General features: G+C 36.9%; 1 protein-coding gene across 1 annotated transcript in view; it reads right to left on the bottom strand.

The window, feature by feature from the left end:
* TMEM67 (transmembrane protein 67) overlaps positions 1 to 15,143 on the bottom strand; it is a 35,896-nt gene that overhangs the window by 1,639 nt on the left and 19,114 nt on the right. Inside the window, exons 14-26 of the mRNA XM_068396658.1 lie at positions 14,606 to 14,711; positions 10,832 to 10,888; positions 10,638 to 10,736; positions 10,055 to 10,153; positions 9,612 to 9,698; positions 8,786 to 8,885; positions 8,545 to 8,684; positions 5,718 to 5,858; positions 5,155 to 5,235; positions 3,888 to 4,004; positions 2,547 to 2,663; positions 2,360 to 2,464; positions 1,892 to 1,994 (exon numbers count right to left, since the gene is read on the bottom strand). Coding sequence (XP_068252759.1) covers positions 1,892 to 1,994; positions 2,360 to 2,464; positions 2,547 to 2,663; positions 3,888 to 4,004; positions 5,155 to 5,235; positions 5,718 to 5,858; positions 8,545 to 8,684; positions 8,786 to 8,885; positions 9,612 to 9,698; positions 10,055 to 10,153; positions 10,638 to 10,736; positions 10,832 to 10,888; positions 14,606 to 14,711 — 1,352 coding nt within the window. The remainder of the gene's footprint in view (positions 1 to 1,891; positions 1,995 to 2,359; positions 2,465 to 2,546; positions 2,664 to 3,887; positions 4,005 to 5,154; positions 5,236 to 5,717; positions 5,859 to 8,544; positions 8,685 to 8,785; positions 8,886 to 9,611; positions 9,699 to 10,054; positions 10,154 to 10,637; positions 10,737 to 10,831; positions 10,889 to 14,605; positions 14,712 to 15,143) is intronic.

The raw sequence follows: 15,143 nt of genomic DNA, 5'->3' as shown, positions 1-15,143 counted from the left end.
TAATTCTAACCCAGACTTTGCATACCTGAGAATATTTATGACTGAGTAGACCTGGGGTTTAGTACAGGGTTTTGGAATGACTGATATTGCAAGGTGTGAAATCATAAACTGAGGCTGAAGAAAGTCCTAGTTATAGTTTTAAGGCAGATACTGGCTATTGGGTTGGAACTAGATGATCTTCAAGGTCCCTTCCAACCCAAACCAGTCTGTGATTCTGTGATTTGTTACTGAAGAAAGATAGTGCTTCACCATGAGAGGGGAGGAGAGCCCAAGCCTGTAATGAATTAAGTGTAGCTCAGACATCCAGAGGGACCTTGACAGGCTTGAGAGCTGGGCCTGTGCGAACTGCATGAAGTTCAACAAGGCCAAGTGCAAGGTCCTGCATGTGGGTCAGGGCAATCCCAAGCACAAATACAGGCTGGGAGAAGAATGGATTGAGAGCAGCCCTGAGGAGAAGGACTTGGGGGTGATGGTTGACGAGAAGCTCAACATGAGCCAGCAATGTGCGCTTGCAGCCCAGAAGGCCAACCATATCCTGGGCTGCATCAAAAGCAGCGTGGCCAGCAGGTCGAGGGAGGTGATTCTGCCCCTTTACTCGGCTCTTGTGAGAGACTACAACCATGTAGTTTGAAAGCATGTGCTGCATTCCTGATTATATAGCGAGTTTTGAGATTCAAATTAGGCTTCAGCTTTTGCAGCCCTGGTATCATACAGCAGGGAAAGTTCTGCACAACTCAGTGATGTAATCTGTGGATTGCTATTATGTAAGAATAATGACATATTTAGGATGTGTAACGGTCATCTGGTAATATCTATGGATTGGATTACAGTTCTGATAAGGTTTACAGTTTCTGAACAGTGAGGCTGAAAAGCCAAGTACTTGAGGGACTTGCATCATCTTGGATCACTAGTTAATGTTTTGTTTTCATGCAGGTGATGGCCATATTTATGGTTAGGGGTAGAATCAGGGTCTGAACTAAGGTTTTCAAAGATAATTTTTGATGGATTCTGTACAGCTCAGGGACTGAGGAAGCAGACTGGTATCAGGCCTAAGTTCAGAGCTCATATTTCATTGCAGTGTGGATACTGGTCCCCAGACCACATGTGTTAATGGGAGGAGACCAGGACTCAGGGTTTCAGAACCTTGGAAGTGGGCAAGAACTTTCACTAAATCTATTTTTAACACATGTGCTGGTCACTTGGAAATACTTATGGCTAGGTTTAGCATGGGCTTGGGATTCAGGATGATGCACTGGAGAACCCAAGTCTGGCTGATTTTGCATAGCTCCAGGGACCAGAATCAGAACTGGTGTCATCCCTGTTTCTGCTGGAATACTCATTTTTGCTGTAGGTATTGACAACACTTAAAAAGTTTCAAAATAAAATATTCAAGAACCCAAATTACTTAGTGGAGTCTACAATGATGAGTGTTGTATTAACATCAAATATTCCACTAAAACATTCTCACTGTGATCAATATCCTCTTTAAAGAAATCGTCCATCTGTACTTTTAGTTGTTTCATAAGAAATTTGCTTCTATATATAAAAAAAATAGCATGGAGCTGTTTAAATATTGTGGGTCTTCTTTACATTTACAAAGTGGATATTGGATCCAGATAGCAAATCAAAGGAGTACTTCATAAACACATGCATGTCTCTACACAGTATCCTTTCAGTTGCCTAAAAGAAAAAACATTGCAGTCAAGCGACAAATTATAAATAGGATTTCTGTAACCTGAAGAAGACCTCTTAAATACCTTCCTCACAAGCGGTCTTTTAATGACCTCTCCTGCTGTGAAGTCCAGCTTAGATTGTAAATCCTGGGAAAGAAATCTACCCAGAAACCTACATACTTATAATAGTACAAATACCAAGTCACAAATCTTTTTACCATTGTAAAAAATACTTTTCTCTATTGGTTCCATGAACTCCATGCCAAGAATCCGTTCAAGCAGGAACTTATCTTTAACAATATAATCCATTTCTTTATGAACCTATAAGAAAAGGAAAAACAATACTTCTTGGTTTATGATTTCACAGAAAAAGTACTTGTTACAAATCGAAGTACAGCTACTTAGACCTTTATGAATGAAAAAAAAGCACTGGTCTATTCCAAGACAAAAATAAGTACATAACAAAAAAGGATTTGTCATTTTTAAGGGCAGACTGCACTGTTGTTGGACAGTACTCAATTTTTTGTTTTGAATGAAGCACTATTCCAGTTGCCATGAAAGTCTTCAACAACAAGTCTTTAAGCACATATGCTTAAAGAGAAATTACAGTCTTTCAGATTTACCATTTTTAGTCTCTGCTTACTATATTTATACTTTCCTTAATACAGTAATGTCAATATACATACGTGATCAATAAAAGAACTGAGAAATTTGTTCATGGTGTTGTATGCCCTTGTGCTTTGTTCGAAAGTATTTGCAGATGAGTCCAAAAGCCTAGCAGGACCACGTTCCTGAAATATAACATGACCATGACTTCAGCAGAAAAATTATGTATTTTAAATAGCATTTACAGAATACAGATCTCTCACTTACTCTTGTTAGGGTTACATGAATCCTGTCATAGTGCAGTCGCATTTTTCTTGAAATGGAAATCTGAAATGTCTGGCCATCTGTGTTCGGTAACAGACCTCTCTGACTACATAGATTTTCCTATACAATTAAAGCAATTGTAAATTAACATTATTAATGTCATTCATAGACCCAAAAAAGTCAAAAGCTTTTAATTTCTTCTCTTTTAGGTACACATAGTATCTCTAAATATTTTAATCCACTACACTCTTGGTTCTAGTATAGCAAGATTTTCTCAGGACATGAAATCCTGATCCCTTCTGTCACAGGGTCATATTCCTCTTTTCACCTGTGTTCAGTTCATTACCTTCTAATACATCTTTTGACATTCATTCTGAAGCTCTTTCTTTTATGTTTATCATTTATTCTATACTTGTCCTGCTTTTTTGTGCTTTGGATTCCTGACTTTTTCCATATGTTTTTCAGGTCACATTTAATAAATCTCAAAAATCCCAAGAAAATAGAAAATTTGATATCTCCATAGGGAAAAAAAATTGCTTTTGCCAAAATTATATTAAAATAAGCAATTAGGAAAAAATTATAGGAACAGACAAGTCAAAAATATTATTAAAAACGTTCCTCTACATTTCAATGTTTGAGATTTAATTTTCACATGGCTATGTTTTTTTCTGTCCACTTATCATTGAAATAGCAATATCCTTTGTCTAAGGTACTTTTTTCTTACTTGTCCCTACAGAGGTGCAAGACATCATGAAATTTAGTGCAAAGTGCTCCCATCTTGTATTAAAGATTTTACATTTGCCTGATCTTGCAGCAAAGACACAACATACAACAAGCTAGAAAAAACACTTATTCAAATTAATTTCTGTAAAGAATAGGTTATATCACCAGAGGAGAAGAGATGATTGAATAAAAGAATTTATTGGAAGAGTAGATGACTCTTTATTAGGAGTTTTTCAGATCTGTCTCTTTATGAAAGCTTCTTGGTATGCATCTTTTTGAATGTGGCCATGAGCTTATGAAAAGCTTCAATATCAAAAAGAAGGTCCTTGAATACATGAAAAAACTTTTTAGAAAAACAGGAATTTTATATCTGTGAAATGTGAAGAAGAAACAGAGAAGAAGAGATAGTGAAGAAGAAGAAGAAAGATTAAGAGCTAGTTAAAAGAACTACTGAGTCATATTTACATACCAACAGCTTGTATCTTTTAAGTATCATAACTTGGTACAATGCACAAGTGCAGATCCATAATGTAATGCAATGTAATGCACAAGTGCAGAGGTGTGGGGTTTTTTATAAAATAAATAATTAGAGCAGGTGTAAACTTTACTACTTTTACTTACTGCTTCTCTCTTTAGGTTCACATTCATTTCTTCCATATTAGTATCTGCATGTCCATGCACAGAGCGACCATGGATATAATAACCAAAGCAGCTGTGGGACAAGAGAAACACAGAAATCTAAAAGAGATGGGGGAAGAGAAGAATACTTTAATTAAACATTATCATTTTATTTTTGAACTTTTGAATTCACAGTGGAGAACAGGAAGACCAGCCCTTCTACAAATACAAAGTAAGCAGGTACCAAAATAAACATGGCAGAAAAATATTTAATAACTCTTTTACTGATTAGTTTTATCTATGTTTAACTAGAAACACACACCAGCTTCAAGTTTAGTTTATCAACAGCAAGAATCACTACTTAATTCCACAGAGCCAAAAAATTAAAGCAAAGTTATTAGCTTTTATTTTGATTCGGAAGTTATTTCTGTGATGCATAACACGTATGCCTGATTCCAGTTGAGCTCCTAGGAAACTGTATTTAATATAATTTCATTCAGTATGATGCAATGCTTATGTATCACACAAAACCCCAAATTAACTCTCTCTACAACCCATGCACTATATGGGTTTTTCATGGAAGAGGAATAAACAAGGCTGGAAAGGCTGATAAAAGAGGTTAATCTCTATATTTTTTAAAAGCTCTGGCCAAATGAGCTAATCCAACCTGTTCTGACTGCACTCTTTGGTTAAAAAGGAATTCCTGCAGTACAAAGCTTCAAGACCCACATTTCAACTAGAGAAAGGGAAGTAGTTCAGATGTAAGTGAAAATGCATGAAAAAGGTGATAACTGCCCAAGAGGGACAACCATGAAGTTCAGCAGTTGAGGGACAACCACAAGATAGGACCAGAAACTGAACATAAACATCTTAAATAAAACCAACACAGCTGTGTCTGTAAGACAAGAGTACTAAAATGCAAACCAGTAGAAACAACAGCAGCAAATGATTCCACACCTTTCTGTGATAATGTGTTACTTTTTAATTCTGTATGAGCATATGTAACCAATTTAACTTCAAAAAACAACCTAAAAATCACATGCCTAGAAGAACACACTGATACCTATGATTCCAGAATCTTTCTCCAATTAGAGTTTAACTGAATTGTAGATTGCAGCAATAAAGTGAGCTGAAAGAAACATCGACTTTGGCATCATAGTAATTTCTGATTAAATTAAATGAATAAATATTATTTTATATTCTTAAAACTGTCTTATGTAGTATTCTATTAAAAAAGCCACTGTACAAATGAGACAAAAGAAATACTTACATTGCTCATGCAACACAAATCAACAAATTGGCTTATCTTATCTTCAACAAATCTTTCATAAAACACAGAAAAAAACATAATCTGAAATAAAAAAATGAATTTTTATTTTATTAGTTCATCAGATTTGACTTCATTAAGCAATTAACTTCACAGTTTTAACACCCACAAATTACAGACTTCTGTAGTGGCCACCACTGCATTGGACTCCATGAAATGAGATTGACATCCTTCCTCTAAGAAGTAAAGTTCTAGCAATAACCTGCTTTTCATTTTGAACTTGGAGATGCTTCAAAGTTGTTTAAAAAAACACAAAGCAGTTCCATAAATTCACATCTCTGAGAGGATTAAAATTCTGAATATGAAGCAAGATGTCTCATAGCTCAGAATATTCCTTTTGAATTCTAAAGGTATATCATGCTAAAGCATCTTAAAGTCTAGATCAAGCAAAACAGTTAAAATATACCCAATGCTACGATATGTAGTATGGATGGCCTAGTGATATATGCTAGCTTCCAGGAACCAGCCTGAAAATGGTAATTCAGTATGTCGTGTATTTCACTTACCTGTAAGAAGGCAATGGCTAGCCAGAGTGCAGCAGACACACCAAATCTTAAAATGCGGCTCCAAGGAGCTATGTAACTCTCACTGCTTCTTGTAAGACTGGAAGAAGAATCCATTAAAGCCAGGTTTGAAAATCCCACCACCTGAACAGATAAGAAGGTCAATATAACAATGAGGCAATGAACAGTATTAATTATTATTGTTGTTTCCATCCTCACACAAAGTAAGAAGAAAAATTAGGAAAAATGGACCTGGGAATAGTAGCATGTTCACAATGCTAGAGCCCAAATGTGTGATCCAGTGTTATCACTGAGAAACATAATTAAAAACATAAACTGTATGTATATATATTGATACATAAATTCAAAAACATAATGCAGCTAAATCTCACGACAAGTCAACAATGATTTTTACTGAAAAACTCCAAAAGATTCTATTGTTAGACTGCATGGAGATATTATTTCTGCCGAATTTCAGCTTTTTGGTCCTATATATTCCAGTGTTAAAACAAATGTTTTATTTGTTTTGCAATTGTAATAAACTGATTTTTTTTTAATTGAACAGAAATATATTTCCTTCTACTGTCTTTATGGATGAACCTATTTTAAACAATCTAAAAAAGGTTCCCAAATAAAAAAGATAAGAGAAACTCTATGTCTTGAAATACCTAAGAGGTGAAAATTTTGTGAAAATCATTCAGAACTAAAGCTGCACCAGAAACGTATTTGTGGTAGGTTGACCCCCACCACAGCAAGACGGGGAATAGGAAGAAGAAAAACAAGAGAACCTGTGGGTCAAGATGAAGACAGTTTAATAAGCAAAGAAAATGAAAGAAGAAGGTGAAAAAAAAACCCCATGACAAATGATGCAAAGGCGATCACTAACTACCTCCCACAAGTAGATCGATGCCCAGCCAGTCCCCAGAAAATCCCTCCCCTCCATTTTTATTGCTGAGCATGATGGTGTAAGGTATGGCATATCCCTTTGGTCCAGGGAACCAGCTGTCCTGGTTGTGCCCTCCTCCCAGCTTCTTGCACAGCCCCAGCCTACTCACTGAGGGCCTTGATGCTGTTCAGCACTAGCCAAAACATTGGTGTGTTATCAATCAGCCCTGTTTTAGCCACAAATCCAAAACACAGCACGCTATGAAGAAAATTAACTCCATCCCAGCCAGAGCCGGTACAATATCGGAAAGCTCAGTTTTGCTGCCAGAGTGCTATCTGCACTGGCCATGTAGTCAACACTACCACGGCGACGAGCGCCCACCAGCGGCTGCTTTGGTGCCAGACACGAGGCCTGAGGGAGGGGGACTCCTTCTACGCTTTGCAGCTTCCTCCAACTATCACTTTTCCTGGCTTGTTTTCTACTACTGTACAGCCTGTCACCATGATTAATGAGAACTGAACAGACACCCTAACAAAATCGGTAACCCAAGAAGACAGGTTTTGAGCAATACAGAATTTCCCCCTTGTAGTGAGCAGCTGATTACCATATCTACCCTGTTGTCGTGGTTTCAGTGAAAAGTCCTTGGTTTCTTAGCAACAACCAAAAACATCAGTATATTATCAATATTCTTCTCATACCAAATCCCATAGTAAATCCAAAACATATTCTAGCTACTAAAAAGAAAATTAGCTCTATCCCAGCTGAAACCAGGACACTCGTGCATTATACTTTGAAGGAAACTACACTCCGAACTCCAGCATGACAATGACAGTTATAAAGATTACCGGAGGTTTTCACAAACACCAATGTTAGCCTATTCAGGTATCTATCATGACTTCCTCCACCATCAGTAGCAAGCAAGGGATTCTCCAGAGGGAGATTCTCCAGGGAAATTCGTAGCAGGAATTATAGAGCAAGATGTTAATCACTGTCTAGTAAGAGTAGCCTCTCCCTTCTCGTAATACCAGGAGCCTAGGAAGAGTAACTTGAGGAGACTAACTTAGTTAGTTTTGGGAATATGTGCTCTCTTTTCTCCCATTCTTTCCTTGTAACATGGCACAGAAGTTGTTCATGGCCTGTATTTACCAACAGCAAAAGTACTGATGTAGTGAATGAGGAAAGTTTGGGGGTTTTTACTGTATTTAATTTAAAAGAAAAATAAGAAATTTACAAACAGAAGTATAAAAATTAATAAAAGTATTAAAAATATGTAAAAGAACCTCACATTAACAACTATATGCTACGGGCTCTAAGAAAACTTCCCAAAATAAAAGTACTTACCAAACTACAGAAGAAACAAACCACAATGTTTTTGAAAAGCTAAAGCACAGTTTCTCACATATCCTTAAGCTGTAACTGAAGGCATACTGCCTTGTGTTATGCCATCAGGAACAGAACTGGCACATTTCATTTCCTGCTTTATAAAAGGTCACTATAGCAAATTAGCAGGAAGGAAGCTCAGTTCAGATAAATATGAAACCAGAAATAAAGCTGTAGACTGTGGCAGGAGGGAGCCAGTAGGCAAATAAAGAATTGAGTGTGTACACAGATTTATCAGTCTCTTAAGCCATTTAGGGTAACTCATTACCTTAAAGAAACCCAAACAAAACTAACAAAGGTCTCTAAGGTAATTAAAGGTTAGTTTGGTTTTTTTTAAGTCTTCCTTAATGAAATATTGCAATGACCTATACATACATAGATATAAATTAAAAAATGTATTAAAATAATCATTTGACTAAGTTACATGTTTTCAAGTGAACTTGAAAGTCATCCACTGTTACCATAAAGAATACAAGAATTAAAAAACAGACCCTTATGTTACACTCTGGTTGTGAATCATAAAAAAATTAATAACAACAATAATAATTGTAGTAATAATAGTACCTCCAGAAAAAAAAGAACTGCAAGCACTTGAAAGAGGGGATTTATCTTCCTCACTGTCTGAATTTCATTCCATTCATTTGCTATAAAATATGTCCTCCATATGCTCACAGGTGAAGCAGCACTTCTAATAACACCTTCACCTAAAAAGAATACATACAATAAAGCTCTGAAATTTAATACTTGAGAGTAATATGCAAATTTAACCAAAGCTGTTTATACAAACAAGCATAGTTGGAGTTACCTTCAACTGCTTTAAGAACTTTGCCCTTAGGTCTTTCCCAGTCAATAAAGAAAATATCTATAGTAAGTTGTGAAACCAGCAATTCTAAGAATTGCAGAGCCTAAGAAAGAAGAACGAGAAACATAACAAGTAAGGACAGCAACAGCATATAGACAAAGATGAAGAAACAATCATTGCACATGTCATTCATGAAACATAACAAGTAATATATTTGACTACACTTGAGACTGCAACTTTGTTACCAACTTTTGACACATCTTTTAAAAAAAAAATTAAAAGCTTGGAATAATGGTAAGTCATGTGACGATGGCCAAAATTACAAAGAAAATACAGCAAAGTATCAAATTAAAAAAAAATTACTATTAACTTGAATTATAAATTCCAATTCAATATAATATCCATAATTAATAAAATACTTGTATGTCCTATGAAGACAAAATATGAATCTCTGAATTCTGCAAGTATGTTTGAACATAATTATTTTAATCTGTTTTCTTTTTAATCAGGAACTGACAGCACTTATATTCTGCTTTAAAAGAAAGCACTTGGTTTCTTGATATGGTGTTATTTTATTTGGGTTTCTTTACACCTTTATCCTTGAAAGAATAATTTTCCATAGATCATCTTCCTTAGACATTTATTTCCTTACAAAGACTCCACAAAATAAATTTCTATGGAAAAATGACTTAATTCTTAGAATAACATAATTGTTTATGTCTATACACTAATAAAATTAACTGTAAAAAATGTTTATAAACAAGCCTACTGAAAATATACAGGAGCACATGTTGAAATGTCTTTAATGCCTGAGGAAAAAAATATTTACCTTTAAACTAAACGCACATGCTATGTACGTAACAAAACCTTCTTCTTGAGATGGAAGTGGTAAAAGGACAGAGACAAACTGCTGAGCCTAGAATTGAGAACAGCATTGACAGCATATGTAACAACATACTAAGTGCTTAAGAGGGAATAACGTTTTGCAGAAAAAGATCAATATTTAATGCGCAATCATTTTGAATTTGTAAAATATTTTAAATGACTATTAGGCAGACTGCAAGTACAATGAATCCTAAGGAAAAGAAACAGGTGAATACAAAAATTTAAGCACACAAAACAGAATACGATCTAGAACTTGCCTCAATAGTCTGACCAGAAAGGCAAAAAAAAAAAAAAAAGAAAAAAGAAAGAAAGAAAATGAATTTTTGTGTAAAAATATATGCAATATTAATACATTTTTGTAACACCCAAATCTGGAAAAACACTTACTTTGAAGAACACAAGCCAATAAATCCCTGTGCCCACTGTGATGATAAAGAAAACGTTGGCAAGGTCTCCAGCATAAAACATTAAGAACTTCAAAACAGTCTGCAATTATAAAAACACACTGTAGAGATCTGTAAAACTAATTAAGTAGTGCATATGTACATTCACCTAAAATGTTATGCAGCTCACACTACAGGAAACTCTAGTACTGAAAAGTAGCCTTGAACAAAATTTTTCTACTGTGGTCATATATTTATGGTATATTCAGTATCTGAAACTCATACATGCTAGTCTTTGTTCAAAGAAGAATTAATCTGAAAACTAAGTCCACTCAATTGATCAGAATCGCTCTGTAAATACCTTTGTTTTTAGCAAAAGTATTTCCTAAATGACAACATCAGAATCCAAAAAAATGCAAAAAACCTACTTCCTCAAGTGAGCCTAATTCCAGGTCACAGTTCTATGCAGCTAGACTAGAAATTCAGTTACCTTAAGAAACAGAATAGTTCTATCACACGGAATGATAGCAAAGGCCTCCTTAAAGAGACAAAGATGTGCCCCTTTTTAGGTTACCAGCTGTTTATACCTGCAAGTCAATTATAGAGCTTCCTGTACGCCTCTTCCAGCCTGCAGTCTTGAGAAGGGACCATAACACTGCAAGCCCACCCAACACACCCAACGTGATCTGAAGAGAATGAAAAATTATTTGCAGATATTTTTTAAAACCACAAAATAGAAGTAAATCATTACATTGACAAATTAAAGGGCAAGACAACTTACATCAGTCTGAATCCGAGCCTCTGACTGATTCATCTCATAATTGACTGAGAAGGAAACCTGAATATTAAGATACAGAAAGTAAATATGCATAGAAATTCTGAAATGCTACAACCATTAAACCCTCAGTAAATTTGCAGATGACACTAAGTTGGGTGGGAGTGTTGATCTGCCTGAGGGTAGGAAGGCTCTGCAGAGGGATCTGGACAGGTTAGATAGACGGGCCGGGAGCAACGGCATGAAGTTCAACAAGGCCAAGTGTCGGGTCCTACACTTTGGCCATAACAACCCCATACAGCACTACAGGCTGGGGGAAGAGTGGTTGGAAAGCGGCTCGGTGGAAAAGGAGCTGGGGCTATTGGTGGACAGCTGGCTGAACAGGAGCCAGCAGTGTGCCCAGGTGGCCAAGAAGGCCAACAGCATCCTGGGGTGTATCAGGAATAGTGTGGCCAGCAGGACTAGGGAAGTAATTGTCCCTCTGTACTCAGCACTGGTGAGGCCACACCTCGAGTATTGTGACCAGTTCTGGGCCCCTCACTTCAAGAAAGACATTGAGGTACTGGAGAGACTCCAGAGGAGGGCAACAAAGCTGGTGAAGGGTCTGGAGGGTATGTCCTATGAGGAGCAGCTAAGAGAACTGGTATTGTTTAGCCTGGAGAAAAGAAGGCTGAGGGGAGACCTTATCGCTCTCTACAACTACCTGAAGGGAGGTTGTAGTGGAGTGGGAGTCGGCCTCTTCTCCCGGGCAACTAGCAACAGGACTAGAGGACACAGCCTCAAGCTTCGCCAGGGGAGGTTCAGGTTAGACATTAGGAAAAATTTCTTCACAGAAGGGGTTATCAGGCATTGGAATGGGCTGCCCAGGGAGGTGGTGGAGTCACCATCCCTGGAGGTGTTTAAGAAAAGACTGGACATGGCACTTAGTGCCATGGTCTTAGTTGACACAGTGGTGTTAGATCAAAGGTTGGACTCGATGATCCCAGAGGTCTCTTTCAACCCAGTTGATTCTGTGATTCTGTGATTATAGACAGTGATTATAGACAGTGGTAGTTTTCACACTTTTAGTTGCTGGGATTTCCCATCTAAGGCTACTGTTCAAGTACAACATACACCTTCTTTTACTGTATGCATCTGACCTGGTGTGCTGCAGTGCTCTGCTACACTTAGTGCAGATTTTACCAAGAGTAATGCTGGGGATGGATGCCTGCTGTCTGTAAATTACCAGCTGTACCTAATTATAATCCTTTCAAATGTGCATAATTTTTTTCCTTCTGAAGGGAGACACCAAAGGCTTGATACTTTCTCTTTTATCAGTGTTGATTAAAAGTAACTTTACTGTAATTACACCAATATGCAAAATCATAAAGTGAACTCTTACATAGCTCAGACACCAATTTTTTTTCCAGCTTGAATGAAATAAAAAATTGTCATGCAGCATCAAAATTGCTCCCTCTAGCTTAAATATATATCTAACCTAAGATCTATTTTGACTTTGGTCCAAAAAGATTTGTAGAAGAGAAAACTTTTGTCTTGATGTTATAACATTCTGGCCTGAATCTTTTTCGCTGCAAAGCTAAAGTTAACCCGAGTATGATAATGAATAGTATTTTTAATAAAAATTAATTAAAAAAAAGGACACACACCCCCCCCCCCAACCCAATCCCTCCTTCCCCCCCCGGCCTTGGCTTCCCAAAACATTTGTTCCTGTCAGAGCTCATTCTATCACCTCACTTGGATTTAAGCCTGAATATGCTCAGTTACTAGAAGCTCAGTGTTTATAGAACTTGGAATGAAATTCAATGTATCTTTTTAGTTGCATAAAATTCGTTAAATGCAACAAGACATCCAAAATTGACAACACCTAAGTAGATCAGATGTAGATGTAAGGGTGAAATAATGTAACACTGTGATGATGTGCTTCCCCTGCAACCTGACCTTTACCTCCCATAACCCTGCTCAACTGATAACCACCAGTGGCAGTTGTAATGGATGCGTCTGGTCGTGATGGCTGCATCCTGCTCAAGGTGGATTCGGGGGAGACAGACAACACCACAATAGCCAAGGGCTAATTTCAGCAATGCACCCACCTAAACACAGTGCTGATCAATGTCCAACTCAAGCCAAATTTGGAAGAAACTAGCACCTGTGGTCAGTATGAAAGTATGACTATGAGTCAACCATCTTACCACCATAAATAGTGAGCAGCCCAAGAGCCCTTTGAGCTCTCCTGCACAGCAGCAGGCTGCATGACAGAATCTCCCCTTCAGCAGGGACACCTCTCAAGGTTACTGCTCTAGGTCAAGAGATTCCTTGCCACAATAGATTCTCAGTAAGTCATTAGTAGCATGTTAAACTTTGAAATCTTAGCTAAGTGATATAAAGGATTGATTGTGCATATATAATCCTTTAGACAGAAACGGTTGGCCAAGTCTGCGACTAGGATTGGATCCAGCCACATCTTGACTCCTCTCTGAGAAGGAGTTTAGAAAGCAAGAGGGTACTTTCTGAACCTCGTGACTCAATGGGAGGGTCTCGCTGACAGTTTCGTCTAACCCTGTCCTCTATGCAGTAAATAAGCAAGTGCACCTTGTCATCGAATCTTGTTAAACCACTGTTGCATTTACTATCAAACTTTGTTAAATTGCTGTTTTATACCGATAAACATATTGTTACTTCTCTCTTATGAGTGAAGTGCATCACTCCATGCATCACAAACATAAAATAGAGAAACTGAAAACAATTGTTCCTGCCATCGCCATTTGAATGCATTATTTTCTAAAAACAATGCTGTTTCTGTGGTTAAATAAAGACGTCATTTAGGCAGGGAAGAATTGTCTGACTAATTTTTCTATCTTTCTAATTCCCTGTCTCTTCTTTCCTTTCATGCAGCTGATATGGAACGCAAGGAATGGTTCTAGCACCAGAAATTTCTACCTAGATGTCTATCTGTACTGGAAGCCTGAACTGTTGAAGGTTGATAAGCAGAAAATGTTAATATTATAATTTTTTCATAGCAGAATGATTATTCTACTATATTAAGCTCAACATCTTCACTTTTTGCAGCAGTGTGATCTAACAAGCAAAAAAGGCACAGGAATGGGACATCTGAGCTGCTGCCCATTGTGGCAGGCAAAAAGGCAAGTAGAAAATGCCCCTTCTGCATCTGCTACAGCAGAATATGGTGGCTTTCAGTAGAGGAAGATCCTCCAAACTGGTCTCCAACTCCTCCGGCTACAGATTTTTGGATTGTTTTACTTTAATTCTTAGCGATGTGCTGTAAAATAATACACAGCAGACAAAACACTAAAGGGTGTTTTAGATATATTACCAATATTTTAACTTAAACTAGAGGTGACCTGAAATGTCCGTGTCATAACAATCTCCTCTTAATGCATTGCTTTAAATAAAAATATTCAATTTCTTGCATAAATTGCTGCTTTCACTGCATTGCATAAAGAGTACTTTTCCTGTTATTTTCTGTGCAAATAATTTTATTTGAACTGTAGCCTAATCTAGCATTATGCAACCAATTGTAAAATTCTAAGTATTTTAACTTAAAAAAGACTCAAGATAAATTAAAAAGAAAATACTTTTAACTGCTCTGTTTTAAAAGCTTTAAGTTTCAGTGAAAACTTGCAACTTCAAAACTGACTAGAACCAGAAACTGCTTATTAGGTTTTTGTAATGCCCCCCAAAATATTCACTCAACTAGAGTTCCAACAGGACTAAAAGTATGATTAACAAATCAGTTCAATTAAGAGAGCACAAAGATCTCACCATCACACTCTGGGTTTCAGGGTTTTGGACAAGCACATCTGTGTAAGCAATAGTAAGCAGAGGAGGGTAGATAGTTCCTCTCTGAGTATGGGATACCAGACGAATACTGTAGAAATACAGAGTATTATTTTTAATACAGAAAATGGATGAGTTGCTTGGAAAGTATTGACTGAAACTTGTACTAATAAGAACACGCTAAATGAACAGTACAACGTGATCAATAAAATGTGAGTTTCAAACCCAATGACATGGCAATTCACATTTTAAAAGCAACCAGTGTACAAAGGCGTGTACACACATATATAAAAAGCTGGGAAGGATTGCTTATTTGTAAGAAAATACCTGAATCAATCTTTACCTACTGCTCACATTATGATAGCTGCAAATGAAGTAAATTCCAAAAGGTAACTTTTCTCAAAACATTACAGAATGATGTCTTCTATATTTATTTTGAATTTCTGGCATTATCTTTTTTCGCAAGTGGGAGTGGGAGGGGCTTCTCCTAACGTACACAAGCTAATCCTTATTTTTTGAAATA

This window comes from Nyctibius grandis, chromosome 3 (genome assembly GCF_013368605.1).
Source record: "Nyctibius grandis isolate bNycGra1 chromosome 3, bNycGra1.pri, whole genome shotgun sequence".
Classification (NCBI taxonomy): Eukaryota; Metazoa; Chordata; class Aves; order Nyctibiiformes; family Nyctibiidae; genus Nyctibius; species Nyctibius grandis.
This window is presented reverse-complemented; position numbering and strand designations above follow the sequence as displayed.